This window comes from Octopus bimaculoides, chromosome 8, assembly GCF_001194135.2.
Source record: "Octopus bimaculoides isolate UCB-OBI-ISO-001 chromosome 8, ASM119413v2, whole genome shotgun sequence".
NCBI classification, from domain to species: domain Eukaryota; kingdom Metazoa; phylum Mollusca; class Cephalopoda; order Octopoda; family Octopodidae; genus Octopus; species Octopus bimaculoides.
Window position 1 is genome coordinate 72,463,730 of NC_068988.1, and position 478 is coordinate 72,464,207.

At 38.3% G+C, this 478-nt stretch overlaps 1 protein-coding gene across 2 annotated transcripts in view; it reads right to left on the reverse strand.

Annotated features, from left to right (window-relative positions):
- The window catches only part of LOC106872647 (integrin beta-3), an 82,904-nt gene that overhangs the window by 42,872 nt on the left and 39,554 nt on the right, over nucleotides 1-478 (reverse strand). For both annotated transcript variants that reach the window (XM_014919709.2, XM_014919708.2), the window contains one exon: nucleotides 36-167. In XM_014919709.2, the coding sequence (XP_014775195.1) occupies nucleotides 36-167 (132 nt within the window). The remainder of the gene's footprint in view (nucleotides 1-35; nucleotides 168-478) is intronic.

The following is a 478-nucleotide window of genomic DNA, read 5'->3' on the forward strand; positions in this document are numbered from 1 at the left end:
GGGGGTATAGATGATTTTTATGCATGAATATTTACCTAATTCTTGCGTGACACTAGCCAAGTTTTTGCGGTGACCTTTCATTGTAACTGAGCAATCCATGACAAAGTAAACATCCAGCGGATAATCAGTTGACATTCGGAGTTCAAACGGGAAATTCTGGTTTTCTCCTTTAAAAATCATGAAATCAAAACATTTTGTAAAAGTGTCAAAAATCTTTATTGATCGTTCTGTCTTTACTTAGCATGTCGATTCAGTCTTCAATCTTCACACATGCAATTTCCAACCGAGATCACCAGGGTTGACTCTGTTGATTTCGGTAAGATATTGTAGCATGTGTGGCAAGTGAAATGAAATGGGTCAGCAGATAATGGATCCTGTTTCAAAAAATCCTTTTTCCAGTACCTTAAGGCACCCAATGTTTAAAATATGATGATTAAGTAAGAGTGATGTGGAGGCGCAATGGCCCAGTGGTTAGGGC